This window comes from Thalassophryne amazonica, chromosome 13, assembly GCF_902500255.1.
Source record: "Thalassophryne amazonica chromosome 13, fThaAma1.1, whole genome shotgun sequence".
NCBI classification, from domain to species: domain Eukaryota; kingdom Metazoa; phylum Chordata; class Actinopteri; order Batrachoidiformes; family Batrachoididae; genus Thalassophryne; species Thalassophryne amazonica.
The window spans coordinates 98,980,309-99,000,932 of record NC_047115.1 but is presented as its reverse complement, the minus strand read 5'-3'; the positions used below and the strand labels follow the sequence as shown (position 1 = coordinate 99,000,932).

At 43.6% G+C, this 20,624-nt stretch overlaps 1 protein-coding gene across 2 annotated transcripts in view; it reads left to right on the top strand.

Moving 5' to 3' along the window:
• The first annotated feature begins 458 nt into the window (after positions 1-458).
• The window catches only part of LOC117523604 (zinc finger protein ZIC 4-like), a 40,606-nt gene continuing 20,440 nt past the window's right edge, over positions 459-20,624 (top strand). For both annotated transcript variants that reach the window (XM_034185173.1, XM_034185172.1), the window contains exon 1: positions 459-1,064. In XM_034185173.1, coding sequence (XP_034041064.1) covers positions 620-1,064 — 445 coding nt within the window. In that variant the 5' untranslated portion in view covers positions 459-619. The remainder of the gene's footprint in view (positions 1,065-20,624) is intronic.

Here is a 20,624-nt window from a genome sequence, read left to right as displayed (position 1 = left end):
TGCGTGGTGTGTGTGTGGTGTGTCAGGTGCTTCCAGCTGCTGTTTTATCAACTTTGTTTTCTTCCAACTTGTCTTGCTTTGGCAAATGTATGGCGCTACATTACGGGTTTGTGGCAGTTAGTGGCGTGTTTGGTGCAGTGCTACATGCACCTCCAGACTCCACACACCCAGTTTCACCAAGTTTTCTTTAAAGCTCACTTTTTGTTGATTTGGGGGATTTATAATCATAAAAAATAAAAAAAATAAATAAATTGCTGAACTGTGTAAAGACAGTTGTGGTTGTTGTCGCAGGTGTGAGGCTGTGTGTACTTTTTTTCGTGACCATTTGTCTTCACGCGAAACCGAAAAGGACACATGAAGGAGTGCAGAAGGAAAGGAGACGAGGAGGCGCCGCGGCACATGTTGGTCCGCGGCCCGCCGTGTTCCTGCGGCTCGGTTCCATTCACACAGTAAATAGATGCGTGGAGGCTCCTCCGGGGAGCAGTAGCGGGTGAGGACGCCGCCGCATGCGCCGTGCGCTTCAGCCAGACGCTCGGCAAGGACGCAGGACGGCGCGCGACGCCTTTCCAGCCGGACCGAAGCGGTTTTGGGCGGCGGAGGACGGCAGCAGCAGCGGGGCATGAAGCGGCTCCACGGCCTCGTCGCTCCGCTGGGGAACAACAACTCCGGAGCCTCCAGCATCGCCGACATCTGCGCCGCCGACGGCCTGCTGGACTTCTCCGCGCGCCCGGCCGTCAAGAGCGAGCTGGTGTGCCGATGGACCGAGCGCGGCTCCCGGCCGGCGCTCGGACCGGCGGCCGTGTGCCAGCAAACTTTCGGCTCCATGCACGAGCTGGTGGACCACGTCAGCAGCGAGCACGTCGCGGCGGGGCTGGAGACCCTGAGCCATGTCTGCATGTGGGCCGAGTGCGTGCGCGGCGGGAAGGCGTTCAAAGCCAAGTACAAACTCATCAACCACATCCGCGTGCACACCGGGGAGAAACCGTTCCTCTGCGCCTTCCCCAACTGCGGCAAGATGTTCGCCCGCTCCGAGAACCTGAAGATCCACACGCGCACGCACACTGGTGGGTGCTCGACACATTGTTTACACAGGGATCCCTCCATCTTCACCAGGGCCGCGTCCCGTTCCGCTCGCTCCCTCCGCCGCGGGGCGAGGAGACACCGAGCCGAACGAGCCGCAGACACGAGACGTCATAAAGCTCCGAACGATTCGTCCAGGAGCCTGGATAGTGCACACGCGCGCACACAGTGTTTTTTTTCCTGGATTTGTCCACAATTTGAATTGGTCAGGTAACAAACTCACCTGTGTGACTGATTCGTAGTTAACATCATCCTCAGAATCGTGTTTTTGCTCGATTTGACAGCCGCGGTGTAGATAAGAGAACATTTAGAGCAGAATCCTGCAAATGGTGACAAAAGCATCAAATTCAGCAGAAACAGTCCTCAGACACTCCTCTTTTGAAAAAAACAATTGGCCACTTGAATTTTCAATTGGTGGTCAGGTAGAAGTCTAGTGAAGAATTACACAGAGGTCAAAATTAAAAGATGCTCCAATCATATTGAAACCTACACCACATTACTTGCCTGATCATAAAGATTCCAAAAAGGTACAGTTTGGACAATCTGTGAATTCTATGGAGTTACGGGATAAAAACAGCAAGAATGGTGACAAAGGTCAGTTTCATTTTGTACAGGGGTCAAAAGTTAAAGTTGGTCCAATTTTGGTAAAAAGTGATGCAAATTACTAGTTAACACAGTTTTAAAAAGGAATAGTTTGGACCATGTATCATCCTTACTTATCATGTTATGGGGTAACATATGTCACATGTCATAGAATCCAATAGACGTCGACTTTGTTTGACCTTTATTTTGGAGACCAAACATTCAACACAGTCAAAACTATTCCATTTATTAATCCTATTAGCTCAACCAATAATCTGCATCACGTTTTACCAAAATTGGACCAACTTTAGCTTTTGACCCCTGTACAACATGAAAATGACCTTTGTCACCATTCTTGCTGTTTTTATCCCATAACTCCATAGAATTCAGTCACAGATAGTCCAAACTATACCTTTTTGGAATCTTTATGATCAGGCAAATAATGTGGAATATTTTTCAATATGATTGGAGCATCTTTTAATTTTGACCTCTGTGTAATTCTCCAATTGACCACCGATTGAAAAGTCAAGTGGTCAATCGTTTTTTTTTTTCTTTTCAAAAGAGGATTGTCTGAGGAGTATTTCTGCCGAATTTGTTGCTTGTATCACCATTTGCATGATTGTTTCACTTATCTGCTGCACTATTGGTAATTTTGGTCTTTTAATGATGTCTCTGAACTGTTGTTCTTTTGTTGGGGTGGAAAAAACAAGAACCAGGTGCACAAGTTTGAATTTATTTTGGATCTTCTATACTCCACACAGGCTCAAATATACACATCATTTCAGTCTAACAGGTGGCGCTGCAGGACATGTCACATGTTGTTTAACAAGGCATCATTAAAGGATTCCTGATTGTACAAGGTCTATTAGAAAAGAAACCAACAGTTTTATTTTTTTTAAAACTATATGGATTTGAATCACGTGTGATTACATCAGCCAAGCTTGAACCCTCGTGCGCATGCGTGAGTTTTTTTCACGCCTGTCGTGACGTCATTCGCCTGTGAGCACGCCTTGTGGAAGGAGTGGTCCAGCCCCCTCGTCGGATTTTCATTGTCTGAGAAGTTGCTGAGAGACTGGCGCTGTGCTTGATCAAAATTTTTTCAATAACTGTGAGGCACATCCGAGTGGACACCATTTGAGAAATTCAGCTGGTTTTCTGTGAAAATTTTAACGGCTGATGAGAGATTTTGGATTGTTTCTATCGCTGTAAGGACTTCCCACGGAGCGGGACGACGTCAGCCTGTTTCAAGCTGAAAACCTCCAAATTTAAGCCTCTGTTGATCCAGGACGTCGTGAGAGAACAGAGAACTTTCAGAAGAGGTCGGAATCAGCAGTTTATCCGGACATTCCACTGTTAAAGGAGATTTTTTTAATGAAAGACGTGCGGACGGATTGGCGCGTCGGCTCGCAGCCGGCGCGAAGCGCCCATCACAGGAAAAACACCTCCGTGTTGATAACCATTTGTAAAATCCAGGCGGCTTTTGGTGGCTTTCAGTTGAGTGAGTATCTGAGAAATTGTTTAACAGCAGGGCATGTTCCAACTTGTCCTTAAGGCTTCCAATGGAGGTGTTTTTCCTGTGGTGGGCGCACCACGCTGGCTGCAAGCCGACGCGCCAATCCGTCCACACGTCTTTCATTAAAAAAATCTCCTTTAACAGTGGAATGTCCGGATAAACTGCTGATTCCGACCTCTTCTGAAAGTTCTCTGTTCTCTCACGATGTCCTGGGTCAACAGAGGCTTAAATGTGGAGGTTTTCAGCTTGAAACAGGATGACGACGTCGCCTCGGAGCGCTGCACAACGGCCCGCTCCGTGGGAAGTCCTTACAGCGATAGAAACAATCCAAAATCTCTCATCAGCCGTTAAAATTTTCACAGAAAACCAGCTGAATTTCTCGAATGGTGTCCACTCGGATGTGCCTCACAGTTTTTGAAAAAATTTTGATCAAGCACAGCGCCAGTCTCTCAGCAACTTCTCAGACAAAGGAATTCCGACGAGGGGGCTGGACCACTCCTTCCACAAGGCGTGCTCACAGGCACATATGACGTCACTGACAGGCGTGAAAAAACTCTTGCATGCTCACGAGGGTTCAAGCTTGGCTGATGTAATCACACATGATTCAAATCCATATGGTTTTTAAAAAAAATAATAAGGTCGGACACTTTTCTAACAGACCTCATAAGTCTACACACACACGTGGTCACGATCAGTAATCAATGACTTACTTTATTGGTAATTACACCTCTAGCTCAGCGAATCAGCAGGTACAATTTTGGAAAACTTTTAACTCGGTGGATGACATCAGTCCGAGTAAACACAGAAACAGAACAACAGCACAAAGCCGGAGTGAAACAAACGTTACAACAGATCATCAAACCACCGACCGATCATACGACAGTGATGCTCAGTGTTCATTCAGATCAGTGGACCTGCGAGCAGGATAAAGTTGGGGATACGTTATTTTCGACAGATAACGAACTTCGTACCAGCTGGCGGATGTGCACGAGTGTTGTGCACCGCCTGGTTCTGTGCCCCGTACAGAGGAGGCGACACACTTCGCCCCAAACTTTATTATCGTGACATTAACACAGTTATGACTTTAAAAACGAGTCATGGTGACACGATGTCACACTTTGTAAAGTTTGTCATGAATCCGCGGCTCCGTTCTTAACGTTAGTTTGTTGACGTTCTGTTCTACAGCACGCTGGGACGTTTGCTCAGAGTGACGCAAACACTGTCACACACTCAGGAAAACTTTGTTTTGGTGTGTGTAGCTGTTGTTTTGATTAGTGTCTGTTTACAGTCTGGTCACGTGCACAAATTAACGCATGTACATGACCACATGACCTCTAACAGACTAAATCTGAGCTGTTATCAGTTCTGTGCAACGTGTCCTTTAACGTGACGAGGTCAAGGCCTAGCAACACCCCGTTAGTGATCATGATGGACTACAACTGGTAGTTTCACTGCCAGCATAAAGAGGACGTGTTTGACATCACTCATTGGACTGAACAATACCCAGAACAATGGGAAAGATCTAAGAAGGAGAATTGTAGACTTACACAAGTCAGGAAGGTCTCTTGGAGCCATTTCTAAACAACTACAGATTCCAAGATCTTCCATTCAAAAAACTGCACATACCTAAAGTTAGTCAGATGTGTCATCACTTTGAGAAGGTCTGGAAGAAGATCCAAACTGTCAACCTCCTGCCTGGTTCACATGGCAAAATTTTCAAATTGTCTGTAGGCTTCCAGTACCTGAGACCACACACACGGAGATAAAAAAAAAAAAAGAAAAATAGATCTAACAGGTTTGGTGGTACAGTGTGGGGTGTGCAACCACACGGTAACAGATTTCACACAGGAACATTCCCAGGAAATCTTGCAAAATCTCTCAAGATTAAACATGACTTCAGAGTAAACAAACATGGTGGACGAGGAAGACGCAACAGAGATAGTTTGTGGACTATTTATAACGGAAAAAATGATAGAGAAAGAAAAGGCCTTCTTTAAAAGGAGTGGAGACAGCATGACCACCGGACTTTCTGGTGTGCCATAACAGCTTTTTTGATTTTGGATTCCATTTCATATGTCCGTCACCTCGCTTTCTGATTGCTTTCTGCATGTCACATTCAGCAGGCTGCGTGCTCGTTTGTGGTCAGAGGACACCACACACGCTGGGATATCGGACCAAGACAATCCAACATGTTGAATATCCCTGATTTGTGGTCTGAGCACTCTGAACACACCACACACGGTGGCAATATCTGATAAGATTATCTTTAGCGCCATCACAATAGTCGAGGTGTCCTTAAGATTGTGGGAAGGGGAAGATCAGGTCCGATATCGGCCTAATTATCTTGCCATGTGAACCAGGCTTCAGATGAGAGGAAATTGGTTTGGAACCACCAAGGCGCAGGTCTGTCATGAACTGGAACCTGCTGGAACACCAGCGTCACTGTCCACAGTGAAGCGCGTTTTACATCACCAATGACTGAGAGGGTGCTGACCTCAGCCCCTGCTCCAAAATCAACACCTTCAAGCAAGATTGAAATCTGCAGCTGTCCACATGGACAAGACAAATGTCTTCTGGAGAAAAGATTTATGGTCAGATGAGACAAAAATTGAGGGCTTTGGCCACAATGAGAACAGGTATGTTTGGAGGAGTGAAGGTGAGACTTTCAAACCTGAGGACACTGGACCAACTGTCAGGCATGGTGGAGGTACCATCATGCTCTGGGCCTGTTTTGCAGCTGGTCATGCTGGTGCATTGCAGTGGATGGAATAATGAAGAAGGAGGACTACCTATAAATTCATCAACTTCACCTCAAATCAAAAGCTAGATGGTTGAAACTTGGTCACAGTTGGGTTTGCCAACAGGACAATGATCCCAAACACACATCGGAACTGGTTTTGGATTGGATAAAGCAGGCTAACATTAAGCTTCTGGAATGGTCTTCCCAAAGCCCCGACCTTAACCGTATTGAAACTCTGTGGACTACACTGAAAAGCTGGGTCCATTCTAGGAAACCAATCAATTTAAATGAACTCTACCAGTTCTGCCATGAAGAGTGGGCAAATATCCTGAAAGAATTGTACCAGAAACTTGTTAATGGCAACCAAAACCTTCTGGTTGAGGTGCAGGTTGTTCAGGAACATTTAACCAAACATTAGTGGGCATGTTTTATATATATATATATATATATATATATATATATATATATATATATATATATATATATATATATATATATATATAGTGTGTGTATATAATTTTGACCCTGTGTGGATTAGTGAAGATTCAAAATAAATTCAGTCTTCCACTCTGACAAAAGACCTGTTCAAAAACATCATTAAAAACCCCAAATTCCTGTGACGTGTACATCAGTGATGAGTGCATGTAAACTTCTGAACACAACGGTCTGCAGTAACTGGGCAGCGTGGTCTCCTTTGAGGGCGGGCGCTGATGTGGTCAAATATGTATTGTGACGTAATTTCTCTACTTCCGGGGGAAAAAACGTGGCACTTTCTCTGAGTTTTTTGGGAAATTACACACCAAACAAAGTGAAAATGCAAAGAAAAAGTGAGCATGTGGTGGAAAGTGGACATGTGCTGTGGTTTGTTTTTGACCCGGAGCTCAAACATGTCGAGACAGTTGTGCAGGCGAGAGAACGTAGCTACTCTGGTTAGCTGTGTAGGCTAATACTTACCGACACAATGTCTCCTATTTGCCTCGTCTTTTCTTCTCCACTGGGAACAGAAAACAAAACCTTTTTGTGACTGCTTTGGTGATTGCAGCCAAAAACAAAACAGTCCATTATTTGTCCGTGTGGAGTTATGGTGTGTTCATATTACACAACGGGAGTGTAGGTCCCCATAAGTGCTCAAATCCTGGGATATCACACAGGGTTGAAATGAGACTGCGGTGCCCTGTATCAGTTCAGATTTGTGTTCTGTGTCTTTAATTTGGTGACTGAGCAACAATAATCTTTAAAATAGAAACAACAAAGACTGTGTGAAAATGTAATTCTGAGAGTGAACGTGACTTAAAAAGTCATAGTTCAGATTCACAGTGGGGACATAATAACCAGGCTGCAGGCTTCTTTACTGTGTGTGTGTGTGTGTGTGGGGGGGTAAAAATCAGCTGAAGGACACTTTTATTCTTTCAGCTGTTGAGTTTCCACACGAAACATTAAATTTTGAGAATCTCAATAAAAGACCCACAGAGCCAAAAAACACACACAATAAAGCAGCTAACTTCTACTTAGTTAAAACTTTCACCTTCCAATGATGTTCCTGTAGGGCAGCAAACACAGGCCCATAGACTCACTTCCCCACTCACACAAGAAAGTCACTTGGGTGCCCTTGAGCAAGGTGGTGAAGCTGGTCACTCGTTTCATCGTAATCCAGCCCTCTCGCAGTGTGTGTGGAGCCACTGTGTCACAAGAGTGTCACGAGAGTGTTACAGGAGTGTGTTTTGAGAGTGTGTTATAGGAGTGTGTGTTAAAAGAGTGTGTCACAAGAGTGTCACTGGAGTGTGTTACGAGTGTCTCAAGAGTGTGCCATGAGTGTCAGTAGAGTGTGTTATGAGGGTGTGTCACTAGAGTGTGCTACAAAAGTGTTTCACAAAAGTCTGTCAGGAAAGTGTGTTATCAGCGTGTGTTACGAAAGTGTTTCATAAGAGTCTGTCAGGAAATTTTGTTACCAGCGTGTTACAAGAGTGTTTCATGAGTCTGTCAGGAAAGTGTGTTACCAGCGTGTGTTACAAGAGAGTTTCGTGAGAGTCTGTCAGGAAAGTGTGTTACCAGCGTGTGTTACAAGAGAGTTTCGTGAGAGTCTGTCAGGAAAGTGTGTTACCAGCGTGTGTTACAAGAGAGTTTCGTGAGAGTCTGTCAGGAAAGTGTGTTACCAGCGTGTGTTACAAGAGTGTTTGGTGAGAGTCTGTCAGGAAAGTGTGTTACCATTGTGTGTTACAAGAGTGTTTGGTGAGAGTCTGTCAGGAAAGTTTGTTACGAGAGTGTGTTACAAGCGTGTCACTAGAGTGTGTCACAAGAGTGTGTCATAAGCATGTGGTGTAAGAGTGTGTCACTAGAGTGTGCTACAAAAGTGTTTCACAAAAGTCTGTCAGGAAAGTGTGTTATCAGCGTGTGTTACGAAAGTGTTTCATAAGAGTCTGTCAGGAAATTTTGTTACCAGCGTGTTACAAGAGTGTTTCATGAGTCTGTCAGGAAAGTGTGTTACCAGCGTGTGTTACAAGAGAGTTTCGTGAGAGTCTGTCAGGAAAGTGTGTTACCAGCGTGTGTTACAAGAGAGTTTCGTGAGAGTCTGTCAGGAAAGTGTGTTACCAGCGTGTGTTACAAGAGAGTTTCGTGAGAGTCTGTCAGGAAAGTGTGTTACCAGCGTGTGTTACAAGAGAGTTTCGTGAGAGTCTGTCAGGAAAGTGTGTTACCAGCGTGTGTTACAAGAGTGTTTGGTGAGAGTCTGTCAGGAAAGTGTGTTACCATTGTGTGTTACAAGAGTGTTTGGTGAGAGTCTGTCAGGAAAGTTTGTTACGAGAGTGTGTTACAAGCGTGTCACTAGAGTGTGTCACAAGAGTGTGTCATAAGCATGTGGTGTAAGAGTGTGTCACTAGAGTGTGTTACAAGAGTGTCAGTGTGTTACAAGTGTCTCAAGAGTGTGTCATGAGTGTCAGTAGAGTGTGTTATGAGGGTGTGTCACTAGAGTGTGCTACAAGAGTGTCATTAGAGTGTGCCATGAGTGTCAGTAGAGTGTGTTATGAGGGTGTGTCACTAGAGTGTGCTACAAGAGTGTCATTAGAGTGTGCCATGAGTGTCAGTAGAGTGTGTTATGAGGGTGTGTCACTAGAGTGTGCTACAAGAGTGTCATTAGAGTGTGCCATGAGTGTCAGTAGAGTGTGTTATGAGGGTGTGTCACTAGAGTGTGCTACAAGAGTGTCATTAGAGTGTGCCATGAGTGTCAGTAGAGTGTGTTATGAGGGTGTGTCACTAGAGTGTGCTACAAGAGTGTCATTAGAGTGTGCCATGAGTGTCAGTAGAGTGTGTTATGAGGGTGTGTCACTAGAGTGTGCTACAAGAGTGTCATTAGAGTGTGTCATGAGTGTCAGTAGAGTGTGTTATGAGGGTGTGTCACTAGAGTGTGCTACAAGAGTGTCATTAGAGTGTGCCATGAGTGTCAGTAGAGTGTGTTATGAGGGTGTGTCACTAGAGTGTGCTACAAGAGTGTCATTAGAGTGTGCCATGAGTGTCAGTAGAGTGTGTTATGAGGGTGTGTCACTAGAGTGTGCTACAAGAGTGTCATTAGAGTGTGCCATGAGTGTCATTAGAGTGTGTTATGAGTGTCAGTAGAGTGTGTTACGAGAGTGTCACAAGAGTGTGTCATTAGCATGTGTTGTAAGAGTGTGTTACGAGAGTGTGTTATGAGAATGTTCATGAGTTTTACGAGTGTCTCGAGAGTGTGTTACCTGTCTGTGTCCTCTGATAAGCCTCTTAGGTAATGAGTGTTAAACTGTGTGTAAAATTGCGTTGGACAGTCAAAACCTTTGCGTGGTTTGGAGTGGAGACATTTTTAGGGTGATATTCGAAGAGTAAATGTGAAGTTGATAGCGGCGGTAATGGGACGTAAACAGCAGAATGTAAATTAAGATTTTGTGTGTTAATGGCTGTCGGCACAAAATGAATTTAAATCACCGGATGCAGGTGTGAGGCACCTCTTTATCCAGATCTAATATTTTGTTTTTACTAAGTAAGTAAGTGTATTTTGTTCGGGCTTTAAATGACTTGAAGTAGTCACTGAATGAATATTTACTTTGTTTAACTGCTTACGTCAATTAAAAAGTAATAAAATTCAGATCAAATTGAGGTCGAGTGTAGCCAAGCAAAATGTGCCTCAGCTTTCTGAGAGCTGTTTTTATGTTTCATTTTCAGCTGCTTAGGTTCATGGAAATCAGATTTTAGTCCCATATTATTTGTATCTGTAGGCTGCGATCTTCAGTGTGGTTACATGTTCAGTCAGCGGAGTCGTGCATTTCATCGTACGCGTTTACTCGGGCAGCAGTTTTCTCCCATCATCCCGTCTCTCTCTCCTTCGCCGCAGCAGCAGTGTTACATTTATGGCGGTTTGTATTGCCTGTAGGCTTGCAGTCGCACCTCCAGCTCAGTTGGCGTGAAATAGCATGAATGATCTCTTCTTCTTGGTTGTCATGGTGACTCGTGATATCAGGGCTCCATTGATGAGGACTTTTCATAGTGGTTGTGCACACGCGCAGCCCTGGCTGAACATACTCAGAGTTGATTGAAGTAACTCAGCTGTTCTGGATCCTCAGTTTCCCATCTCAGAATCGGTCAACTCAGAGTTCAGGGACAGACTCAGAGTTTGTTGAACCTCCTTTCTGGAATACCCCCCAGGAGGACACAAACTCTAACACATGTTCATGTACTGGCAATTCAAACAAACAAACATAAAAACAATCTCCTGTTTCAGACATTTCACGATGTCTCAACGTGGTGAATGATTACGCTGCATTCTGCCAGCACAACGACAGAAACCGGAGATTGTTTGTTTGCAGTGGTGGGCACAGTTCTGATAACCGATAATTATTGAAGATAAAGTTTTCATTATCAGATTATCTTTTCACATAACTTTGAAAACCATTATCGGACTAATTATCTTCTGACAAATTTTTGTCCGATAACTTTTAGACCGTTAACGTGGTAAACAAAAGTGAACAGATGTGTAGTTCTACCCTCTGCGAACAGAGGAGAGCTGCTTCTAGAAGAAACCGCGCTATCCTCTGCAGGCAAAGGAGAACTGGTCACAAAAACAAACCTGAAAACATTCTGATACGCCGCCAGTATCACCCAAGTCATCCAGAGGCATACATTTTTAACTTATGGTTCAAATTTTAACCAAACTTATTTCGGACAAGTTATTTAAATTAACGTCACTTCTGAAGTTTTATAAAGTTAAAAATGTCAGATATATGTTTTAGTTTTAAATTAATGCGCTAATTTTTAAGGTTTTAGTGTGGACATGCTGTGTCCAGGTGCATTATGGGTGATACGGTAATCTCAGTACGTTCACGTTCACAGGAGAATGCATTTGAGACACTGATCAGGACAACAGCATTAAACTCTAGTGCCTAAAACTCTCATGAATATATTCTCTGGGTTTATAGATGTTGTTATTGTGTTTGCTTTTATTAAATTCCACACATCTTAAACGTAGCAACACAGATTATCTGGAATTTTGTTTTGGCAGGTTTTCAAGATCTCTACTGCCATCTGCTGGCCAGTAGTGTTCATGGCAGTATTCAAACTGAAGCTGGGCTGATATTTTCAATCACTGTACTCGTACGTTCAAAAACCACACGTCGGACTCGTGTTTCCAGAAGCAAAACGTAAACGGAAGCTTTTTTCAAACTTAATTTACAAAAATTCTCGATGGGAGACATCAGAGTTTAAAAACAACAAAAAACATTGAGAACTACATTGAGACGCTGTGATCGGGCTGCACTTTAACCGCTGCACACAGACAGCACCATTAACATCGCAACATGAAACTATTTTTATATTGTGCCTAAAACTCTCATGAATATATTCTCTGGGTTTATAGACGTTGTTATTGCATTTGTTTTATGTAAACATGCAAGAATCACAGTCTGTCTCTCCGTTATTTTCAGTGGGAGCTGCTGGAGCTACAGTTGCTTCCTGATCATGTCCTTCTGAGGGAAAGTGAAGTTTGCTGTTTAATGTCTTGATTATTGTTCTTTACAACACTGTTTGCTCTTTCCTCTTTGTTCTTTCTTCTTTGTCTTTCGGCTGTTCCTGTTAGGGGTCGCCACAGCAGATCAGTCATTTCCATCTCACCCTGTTCTCTGTATCTTCCTCTGTCACACCAACCACCTGCATGTCCTCCCTCAGCACATCCATAAACCTCCTCTTTGGTCTCCCTCTTCTCCTCCTGCCTGGTGGCTCCATCCTCAGCATCCTTCTCCCTATATACCCTGGGTCCCTCCTCTGCACATGTCCAAACCACCTCAATCTCGCCTCTCTGACTTTGTCTCCAAACCGTCGCACCTGAGCTGTCCCTCTGATATGTTCATTCCTAATCTTGTCCATTCTTGTCACTCCCAAAGAGAATCTCAACATCTTCAGCTCTGCCACCTCCAGCTCTGCCTCCTGTCTTTTTGTTAGTGCCACTGTCTCTAAACCATACAACATAGCTTGTCTCACTACTGTTTTGTAAACTTTCCCCTTCACTCTTGCTGATATTCTTCAGTCACAAATCACTCCTGCCACCTTTCTCCCCCACTCCACCCTGCCTGCACTCTCTTCTTCACCTCTCTACCACACCCTCCATTACTTTGGACAATTGACCCCAAGTATTTAATCTCATCTACTTTCACCACTTCTACTCCTTGTAACTGCACTATTCCACTGGGCTCCCTCTCATTCACACACATTTACTCAGTCTTGCTTCTACTGACTTTCATTCCCCTTCTCTCCAAAGCATATCTCCACCTCTCCAGACTAGACTCAACTTGCTCTCTACTGTCACTGCAGATCACAATGTCATCTGCAAACATCATAGTCCATGGGGACTCCTGTCTGATCTCATCAGCCAACCTGTCCATCACCATTGCAAACAAGAAAGGACTCAGAGCTGATCCTTGGTGTAATCCCACCTCCACCTTGAATGAGTCTGTCATTCCTACTGCGCATCTCACCGCTGTCACACTATTCTTGTACATGTCCTGCACTACCCTAACATACTTCCTCATACAATACCACAGCTCTTCTCTTGGCACCCTGTCATAAGCTTTTTCTAAGTCCACAAACACACAATGTGACTCTTTCTGTCCTTATTTGTACTTCTCCAACAGTATTCTCAGAGCAAACATTGCATCTGTAGTGCTCTTTCTCGGCATGAAACCATATTGCTGCTCACAGATCTTCACCTGTTTTCTAAGCTTAGCTTCTACTACTCTTTCCCATATCTTCATGCTGTGGCTGATTAGCTTTAAGACTCTGTAGTTACTGCAGCTCTGCACATCACCCTTGTTCTTGAAAATAGGAACCAGCACACTTTGCCTCCACTCCTCAGGCATCCTCTCACTTTCCAAGATTTTATTAAACAATCTTAAATATTAATCTTAATATTAAACAAGGGACAGAGCAGACTGTACTTCCTGAGGAGGTACATAAACTCCTGTGAATGTTCTACCAGTCTGTGGTAGCCAGTGTCCTCTTCTCTGTGGTGGTCTGCTGGGGGAGCAGCATGAAGAGGAGGGACGCCGGGCGACTGGACAGGCTGGTGAGGAAAGCTGGTTTAGTGCTGGGAACAGAGCTGGAGACACTAACATCAGTGGCAGAGAGAAGGACCCTCAGTAAACTGCTGGCCATCATGGACAATGTTGAGCACCCTCTGCACAGCGCCATCATCAGGCAGAGGAGCTCATTCAGCGGCAGACTGCTGTCCCAGTCCTGCCACACGGACAGATTCAGGAAGTCTTTTGTCCCTCAGGCCATCAGACTGTTCAACTCTTCCCATCTCAGTAAGAAATAATCCTGTGCCACATCTGTTTGACCTTTTATTGCTTTCTTTTGCACTACCAACACTGTTCACATTGTGTACTGTTTACATCTGTGCTACCTCCTCACTACTGCACTACTACATTTACTCCTCCGTCATATTCTCTGAGACTGGATGCTGCACTTGCACACAAATTTTATTTTTATTTTTAGTTAGTAGCTTTTATTGATTAGTCTATTTTTCTTTTATTTACTTAACCCTATTTTTGTGTGTCTGGTGCAATGTGTGTGTCTTGTCTAATGTGTAAGCTGCTGGATGCCTTGAATTTCCCTCTGGGATCAATAAAGTATCTATCTATCTATCTGGTTAGAAACTCTACTGCCATCTCTCCTAGACATTTCCATGCCTCCACTGGAATGTCATCTGGACCATTTGCCTTTCCACTCTTCATCCTCTTCATAGCAGCCCTCACTTCTTCCTTGGTAGTCTCTTGTACGTCCTGATTTACTCTCACCACATCATCCAGTCTTTTCTCTTGCTCATTTTCTTTATTCATTAGCTCTTCAAAATATTCCCTCCACCTTCTCAGCACACACTCCTCACTTGTCAGCACATTACCATGTGCATCTTTACTACCCTAATCTGCTGCACATCCTTTCCAGTTCTGTCCCTTTGTCTGGCCAGTCGGTACAAGTCCTTTTCTCCTTCCTTACTATTCTAACTTCTTCTAACTATTCTTAACTTCTTGTACAGCTCGCAATATGCCTTTTCCTTCACTTTTGCCACTTCTCTTTATGCCGCATCTCCTTGTACTCCTGTCTACTTTCTTCATCTCTCCGACTATCCCAAAACTTTTTTGACAGCCTCTTTCTCCTTATGCTTTCCTGGACCTCTTCATTCCACCACCAAGTCTCCTTGTCTTCCTTCCACTGTCCAGATGTCATACCCAGTACTGTCCTAGCTGTCTCCCTCACCACATTTACAGTACTTTTCCAGTTGTCCAAAATTGCTTCCCCTCCAACCAGTGCTTCTCTCACCTGCTCGCTAAATTTTACACAACAGTATTCCTCCTTCAGCTTCCACCATCTGATCCTTTGTTGAACTCTCACTCTCTTCTTCTTCTTTACCTCTAAAGTCATCCTACAAACAACCATCCTATGCTGTCTAGTGACACTCTCTCCTGCTATCACCTTACAGTCTGTGATTTCTTTTAGCTTGCATCTCCTATAAAGAATGTAGTCCACCTGTGTGCACCTTCCTCCACTCTTATATGTTACCCTGTGCTCCTCCCTTTTCTTAAAGTAGGTATTCACCACAGCCATTTCCATCCTTTTTGCAAAATCAACTACCATCTGTCCTTCCCCATTCCTATCCTTGATACCATATCTACCCATTACTTCCTCATCACCTCTGTTCCCTTCACCAACATGCCCATTGAAGTCTGCTCCTATCACCACTCTTTCATGCTTGGGCACATTCTCCACCACCTCATCTAACACACTCCACAAATCTTCTTTCTCCTTCATCTCACAACCTACCTGTGGGGCATATGCACTGATGATATTCATCATCACCCCTTCAATTTCCAACTTCACACTCATCACCCTGTCAGACACTCGCTTAACCTCCAACACACTTTTAACATACTCTTCCTTTAAAATGACCCCAACACCATTTCTCTTCCTGTCCTCATCATGGAACAACAACTTGTACCCACCGCCGATGCTCCTGCTCTTACTTCCCTTCCACTTGGTCTCTTGCACACACAATATGTCTACCTTTCTCCTCTCCATCATATCAGCCAGCTCTCTCCCTTTTCCAGTCATACTACCAACATTCAAAGTCCCCACTCTCATTTCCACCCTTCTAGTTTTCTTCTTCTCCCGCTGTTTGTGGCAACGTTTTCCTCCTCTTCTTCATCATCTTCGCCCAGCAGTAGTCCAGTTTCCACTGGCAGCGTGTTGGGCAACAGCACCGGTGGCGGACGTTGTTAACCCGGGCAGCGACCGATCCGGTATGGGAATTCGATTCTTAGTCTGCATAGTTGGGTTGGCTTGTTTTACGCTGGATGCCCTTCCTGACGCAACCGTCCTCATTTATCTGGGCTTGGGACCGGCACTCAGAATGTACTGGCTGCACACCCCATGTGGCTGAGTGTCCTCTTTGTTCCAGACTAATATATATAATATGTCTGAATTCGGTTTGCGCTTATTAAATTCCACGCAGATTAAACGTAACAGACACGGATTATTTGTCACCATTGCATGAGCGTGTTGCTCTTGGCACACAACATGATGTCCCACACAGACTCTGATATGTGTGTCTGTTTTTGGTCCACCTGTTACACATGGAGATATTAGTCTGAAAGAAAAAAGCACAAAAGAAAGTTAAATATGCCAGCGTTTACAATGTATGATGTTTTATAAATTATTCTGCGAACACATTCCGGCAAACACAAAAAATTAACACCAATTTTTCAAACTTATCAGCAACTAATGAGAACAATAATAATGAGAATAACAGTGAGCATAGTGAGAATAACAATAGCGAGACTAACAGTAATGAGAATAATAATAATAATAACAAGAATAATAACAACAACAATAATAATTAGAATAATACAAATATTAATAACAATGGGAATAATAATATTAATGAGAATAACAGTGATAATGAGAATAATAATAACTATAATGACAATAACAATAATGAGAATAGTGAGAATAACAATAGCAAGAATAACAGTAATAATAATAATGATGATAATCATAATAATAATAATAATAATAATCATACAACCCCAATTCCAAAGAAGTTGGGACGTTGTGTAAAATGTAAATAAAAACAATACAATTATTTTCAAATCCTTTTCAACCTATATTCAGTTGAATACACCACAAAGACAAGATACTTCATTCACACTGATAAACTTTATTGTTTTTGTGCAAATATTTGCTCATTTTGAAATGGGCTTTCCAGCCTCTCCTCTGGCAGTGAGCTCATGGTATTTGAGTCTCTCTCTTTCATGCAGTCCTCCCAGGGGACTCTCAGTTCCAACAGGAGGACTTGCTTAGAAGAAGTAGATGTAAGCACCATGTCTGGTCTCAAAGAGGTTGATGTTACATACTCTGGGAACTTGAGCTACCTGCCCAAATCAGCTCAAAGTTCCCTATCCGATGCCGATGAGAGTAGGCTGACTGCTGATGTTGACTGTGACTGTGGCTTCTCTCCGGCTTTCACAAAGGGTATTTGCCTCTGACTGTGGGTGTGTTTGTTGTTGGCAACTGCAGTGGAAATGGTCTCAGCCACTGTCTTCAGAACTTGGTCATGGCGCCAACGGGCACGCCCTTCATCAAGAGACATGCAGGTTTGCGGGGCTGCATAGCACATCGTAGACAGCTCAGACCAAGAACTTTATGCGCTGTGGCTCTGCATTCCAGATGTCATTCCAGGTCAGCTTCCTTTCCAGTGCTCCTTCCCACCTTGTTGATGCCCCCTGCTTCTGCATGCTCACCATCCTGCTGGTCCTGACATCCTCAACACCAGCCCGCACCTCCTCCAGGACTAGACAGCATCTGTCCTTGCCCCTGGCCAAATCACATTGTGACTGTGGGATGACTCCTAGACCTGCTCACCTGATGGCCACTATACCTAACAGAGCCTTATGTCTTAGCAGAGACTCTGCCAGCTCAAGTCTCTCTTGAGCTCTGAACTTCCTGCCAGTCCTCACCACGATGCCTGAGTCACAGTAGACTAATGCTTCGCTCATGCGAGAAACCCTACCTCTAGACTACTGAGGGGAAGCTGGAGTTTATTGAGACTGCGTGGCAAGCCCAGCCATCTACGGAGGTAGGAACTGATCTTTCTTTCCAGGGTCTCTATGGTAGACATCGTCACCTCATACACCAACAACAGCCAGAGGATGCGTGGTAGAATGCCATGTTGATAAAACCATGCTGTAAACCTGCAGAGTAGGCCAGACTTGTCTACTTTGGTCAACCAGGATTCAAACTTCTTGATGATAGTTCTGTAGTTTTCTCTGGGCCCCTCCCCAATCGGACCGGGAATGACATGTTTAGCCGCACGGTGGTTTGAATCATATTTGTCTAATAGATTACAGTTTGTTCATGTAAATGGGGAATCTTCTTCACAGACTAAAGTTAATTATGGAGTTCCACAAGGTTCTGTGCTAGGACCAATTTTATTCACTTTATACATGCTTCCCTTAGGCAGTATTATTAGACGGTATTGCTTAAATTTTCATTGTTACGCAGATGATACCCAGCTTTATCTATCCATGAAGCCAGAGGATACACACCAATTAGCTAAACTGCAGGATTGTCTTACAGACATAAAGACATGGATGACCTCTAATTTCCTGCTTTTAAACTCAGATAAAACTGAAGTTATTGTACTTGGCCCCACAAATCTTAGAAGCATGGTGTCTAACCAGATCGTTACTCTGGATGGCATTTCCCTGATCTCTAGTAATACTGTGAGAAATCTTGGAGTCATTTTTGATCAGGATATGTCATTCAAAGCGCATATTAAACAAATATGTAGGACTGCCTTTTTGCATTTACGCAATATCTCTAAAATCAGAAAGGTCTTGTCTCAGAGTGATGCTGAAAAAACTAATTCATGCATTTATTTCCTCTAGGCTGGACTATTGTAATTCATTATTATCAGGTTGTCCTAAAAGTTCCCTAAAAAGCCTTCAGTTGGTTCAGAATGCTGCAGCTAGAGTACTGACGGGGACTAGCAGGAGAGAGCATATCTCACCCGTGTTGGCCTCTCTTCATTGGCTTCCTGTTAATTCTAGAATAGAATTTAAAATTCTTCTTCTTACTTATAAGGTTTTGAATAATCAGGTCCCATCTTATCTTAGGGACCTCGTAGTACCATATTACCCCATTAGAGCGCTTCGCTCTCAGACTGCGGGCTTACTTGTAGTTCCTAGGGTTTGTAAGAGTAGAATGGGAGGCAGAGCCTTCAGCTTTCAGGCTCCTCTCCTGTGGAACCAGCTCCCAATTCAGATCAGGGAGACAGATACCCTCTCTACTTTTAAGATTAGGCTTAAAACTTTCCTTTTCGCTAAGGCTTATAGTTAGGGCTGGATCGGGTGACCCTGGACCATCCCTTGGTTATGCTGCTTTAGACGTAGATTGTGGGGGGGTTCCCATGATGCACTGTTTCTTTCTCTTTTTGCTCCGTATGCATCACTCTGCATTTAATCATTAGTGATCGATCTCTGCCCCCCTTCACGGCATGTCTTTTTCCTGGTTTTTTCCCTCAGCCCCAACCAGTCTCAGCAGAAGACTGCCCCTCCCTGAGCCTGGTTCTGCTGGAGGTTTCTTCCTGTTAAAAGGGAGTTTTTCCTTCCCACTGTGGCCAAGTGCTTGCTCATAGGGGGTCGTTTTGACCGTTGGGTTTTTCATAATTATTGTATGGCCTTGCCTTACAATATGGAGCGCCTTGGGGCAACTGTTTGTTGTGATTTGGCGCTATATAAGAAAAAAGTTGATTGATTGATTGATTGATGTTCTCCTTGAATTGCTGTCTGTCTGAGTGGTGTCCAAAAAATGAGGTGGGCTTCATAGATAATTGGCAAAGCTTCTGGGGAAAACCTGGTCTTGTTAGGAGAGACGGCATCCATCCCACTTTGGATGGAGCAGCTCTCATTTCTAGAAATCTGGCCAATTTTCTTAAATCCTCCAAACCGTGACTATCTAGGGTTGGGACCAGGAAGCAGAGTTGTAGTCTTACACACCTCTCTGCAGCTTCTCTCCCCCTGCCATCCCCTCATTACCCCATCCCCGTAGAGACGGTGCCTGCTCCCAGACCACCAATAACCAGTAAAAATCTATTTAAGCATAAAAATTCAAAAAGAAAAAATAATATAGCACCTTCAACTGCACCACAGACTAAAACAGTTAAATGTGGTCTATTAAACATTAGGTCTCTCTCTTCTAAGTCCCTGTTAGTAAATGATGTAATAATTGATCAACATATTGATTTATTCTGCCTTACAGAAACCTGGTTACAGCAGGATGAATATGTTAGTTTAAATGAGTCAACACCCCCGAGTCACACTAACTGTCAGAATGCTCATAGCACGGGCCGACGGTGAGGATTAGCAGCAATCTTCCATTCCAGCTTATTAATTAATCAAAAACCCAGACAGAGCTTTAATTCATTTGAAAGCTTGACTCTTAGTCTTGTCCATCCAAATTGGAAGTCCCAAAAAACAGTTTTATTTGTTGTTATCTATCGTCCTCCTGGTCGTTACTGTGAGTTTCTCTGTGAATTTTCAGACCTTTTGTCTGACTTACTGCTTAGCTCAGATAAGATAATTATAGTGGGCGATTTTAACATCCACACAGAAGCTGAGAATGACAGCCTCAACACTGCATTTAATCTATTATTAGACTCAATTGGCTTTGTTCAAAATGTAAATGAGTCCACCCACCACTTTAATCATATCTTAGATCTTGTTCTGACTTATGGTATGGAAATTGAAGACTTAACCGTATTCCCTGAAAACTCCCTTCTGTCTGATCATTTCTTAATAACATTTACATTTACTCTGATGGACTACCCAGCAGTGGGGAATAAGTTTCATTACACTAGAAGTCTTTCAGAAAGCGCTGTAACTAGGTTTAAGGATATGATTCCTTCTTTATGTTCTCTAATGCCATATACCAACACAGTGCAGAGTAGCTACCTAAACTCTGTAAGTGAGATAGAGTATCTCGTCAATAGTTTTACATCCTCATTGAAGACAACTTTGGATGCTGTAGCTCCTCTGAAAAAGAGAGCTTTAAATCAGAAGTGCCTGACTCCGTGGTATAACTCACAAACTCGCAGCTTAAAGCAGATAACCCATAAGTTGGAGAGGAAATGGCGTCTCACTA